Genomic DNA, 2,909 nt, shown 5'->3' with positions numbered 1-2,909 from the left:
TTTTTCTTTTGCAGACTTTACATTCAGTGTCCTGAATGAAGCATTCTTTGCCTGGTCCTGAGACCCAAAGACTTTCTCCCATGTTTCTTTCTAAGTGTTACAGTTTCATGTTTTACGTTTTACTTCATGATCCATTTTGAGATGATTTTTGTATAAGGTGTGAGGTTTCAGTCAGGTTTGTTTCTGTCCTTATTTAGCCTGCGGCTGTCCGATCGCCCCTGCACCAGGGGTTGGCCGGTTGTCCCTCCTCCACGGAGTGGCCCTTGCCTTCTGTCATGATCAGTTAAACACATTTGCATGGGTCTGTTTCTGGTTCCCTGGTCTGTCCCATTGGTCTCCGTCCCCATGCCCCACCAATCCCACACCATGGGTCACTGTAGCTATCTCAGAAGCCCCGTATCAGGGATATGGATTCATTCCTCTTCAATCTTCTTTTTCAAGGTTGTTTTAGCTAATCTAGAGCCTGTGCCTTCCCATGTAAATTTTACAATTAGTTCATTTATGTCTATAAACATCCTTACTGGGATTTCCATACGGATTTTACTAAACCCATAGGTCCATTTGGGAAGAGTAACCTCTGCTTTTAAAGTCTCACAAATTTGCAGTGTGCTGTGACCATCATGTAGTGGTACAGAGAACTCTGTTTGCAGTGTAGACAGAAGCATGGTGATGCCTGGATCCTGGCATGCCTCCCGAGTGGCAGCGAGACTGGCTGGAGCCCTGCAGCCACTCACTCGAGGGTTCTGATGATCGTTCACCCTCCAGACACACAGCCGAGATCTACGATGCCTTCCTCACCCTCCAGACACACAGCAGAGGTCACTGCGATGCCTTCCTCACCCTCCAGACACACAGCCGAGATCTAGGATGCCTTCCTCACCCTCCAGACACACAGCCCAGGCCACTGCGATGCCTTCCTCACCCTCCAGACACACAGCCCAGGCCACTGCGATGCCTTCCAGACCCTCCAGACACACAGCCCAAACCACTGAGATGCCTTCCTCCCTGATGAAGTAAAATGGATACAGATACAAACTAGACCATAACCTTTCATTAAAAACACACATGATGAACTTTCTGTGATTGATTTTTACATTAGTTTTTGAAACGTTGTTGCTACTTTTGCTTTATTTGTCCTCATGCTTTGATGATCTGGGCAGCGCCTTGGTTCTGTTGATGGAGAAACTCTCAGAACTCGAGTACCTGGTTCATAAAACGCCTAGATTTAGATCAGGGCTTCTCCCAGGAGTACTTCCCACTTGGCCACGCTCATGAAACACTCCAACTCGTCTTCGTTGGTCTGAATCAAAGATAACCTTGTTACAGGCGTTTGTCTGTGTTTTTGCTGCGGAATATTCGATCGTGCTGTACTTTGCCACTTCTTGGATCTGCAGTTAGAACATTGAAACCTGACCTGGTCTTTCCTTGGTCCCAGCAGAATGTCTGGCAAGAGTCTTTTCCTGGAACCACGTCCACATCCCCGTATCCACCTGTGACTAGATGAGCAGCTTGAGGGAAGCAGTCCCACACGACGGGCCGGCTTTCACGGAGGCACTTTCCGTTGACCGTCCTTTCTGCTTTGTCCTGTAGGTTGGGGACATTGTCATGGTCAAGGAGGATGAGACCTTTCCCTGTGACTTGATCTTCCTTTCCAGCAACCGGGGAGACGGGACGTGCCACGTCACCACCGCCAGCTTGGACGGAGAATCCAGCCATAAAGTAAGGGGCCTTTCCATTAGACTCCAGGGCAGGGTCTTCCTGTCGTGCTTCAGACTATGCCTGTGTGGCCACAGAAACTAACATCCTGTTTGAAAAGTCAGCGTTTTCAGTGGGTGCAATGAAAACCTAGGGAGTTACGCCAGCCAAGTTTTTCCTCACTTTTCCTTCCTCCTATTTTCCACTTTCTTCTTTTTCCTTTTTCAAAATAAATTGTATTGTGTATATTTGAGGCATATATTATGATGTTATAAGATACATATTTTTATAGAGAAATTGTTATTCGAGTTCAACAAATTAACACATCCACGTCTCACATGGTTTCCCATTCTCTTCCCTGGCACCCGTGCAGGAGCAGCCATAACCTACTCGATGCGGCAAAACTCTGAGCCCAGCATGCTGGTGTCCGCTCAGTGCAGCAGAAACCCAGAGCCCCACACAGTCTTGTCAGCTCTAGTCCTCATGCTGTACGTTGGGTCTCTAGATGGTTCATCCTAAATATTGCTACCTTGTGTTCTTTGACTTACACCTCCCCATTTCTTTCCCACTTTTTCTTTCCACTCTCAATGTCTGTAACAACCAGTCACCTCAGGTTAACAGAAATAACTTCAGTGTTAGCCTGTGTCAGTTAGCTAATGTGTCAAATTCAGGATTTAATGAATAGATTGTTGGAATTTTAAGAATTTTCTTTCTACTAGTTAAAATTAATGTGAAAACTGGCCTAGAATTATGTGAAAAGTCACACACAATTCTAGATTTTGCCTGTTACTTCACTGAGTGTCATTTTTGTGAATGTAATCAGGATTTTAATCAGGATTTTCTGAAGTTACTACATAAGTAATTTCCTGCACTCAGTATAAAATTCTGTACAGCCAGTTGATGCTGCAAGAATTTTAATTGACAATCATAAAAGAAAAGATACAGCACCATTAATTTTAAGATTCTTATTATTTAAAAAATCTGGAAGTTTCTAAGGAGTTTATGAAAGTGAGCATAGCTCAGTGGATTCAGCTAAGTCATGAACCCACAGAAGTGCAACTCTACAATGGTATTTAGGTAATACCTGTGGGTATAAGCCGTTTCTGCCATGAGATAGAGACATTTTGCTTACAAAATCACTGAAGGATATGCTAGTCTTTCATAGATAATTCATGATATGTATCAGGAATTGAAAAACCTGTGGATTTTTTTCA

General features: G+C 44.3%; 1 protein-coding gene across 1 annotated transcript in view; it reads left to right on the top strand.

The window, feature by feature from the left end:
* The window catches only part of ATP11A (ATPase, class VI, type 11A), a 74,203-nt gene that overhangs the window by 10,032 nt on the left and 61,262 nt on the right, over positions 1-2,909 (top strand). The window contains exon 4 of the mRNA XM_011979442.1: positions 1,591-1,719. Coding sequence (XP_011834832.1) covers positions 1,591-1,719 — 129 coding nt within the window. The remainder of the gene's footprint in view (positions 1-1,590; positions 1,720-2,909) is intronic.

Source organism: Mandrillus leucophaeus, unplaced genomic scaffold, assembly GCF_000951045.1.
Source record: "Mandrillus leucophaeus isolate KB7577 unplaced genomic scaffold, Mleu.le_1.0 Scaffold201, whole genome shotgun sequence".
Lineage (NCBI taxonomy): Eukaryota > Metazoa > Chordata > Mammalia > Primates > Cercopithecidae > Mandrillus > Mandrillus leucophaeus.
Note: the sequence above shows the minus strand (reverse complement) of the source record. Positions and strands in the feature narration are given on the sequence as shown.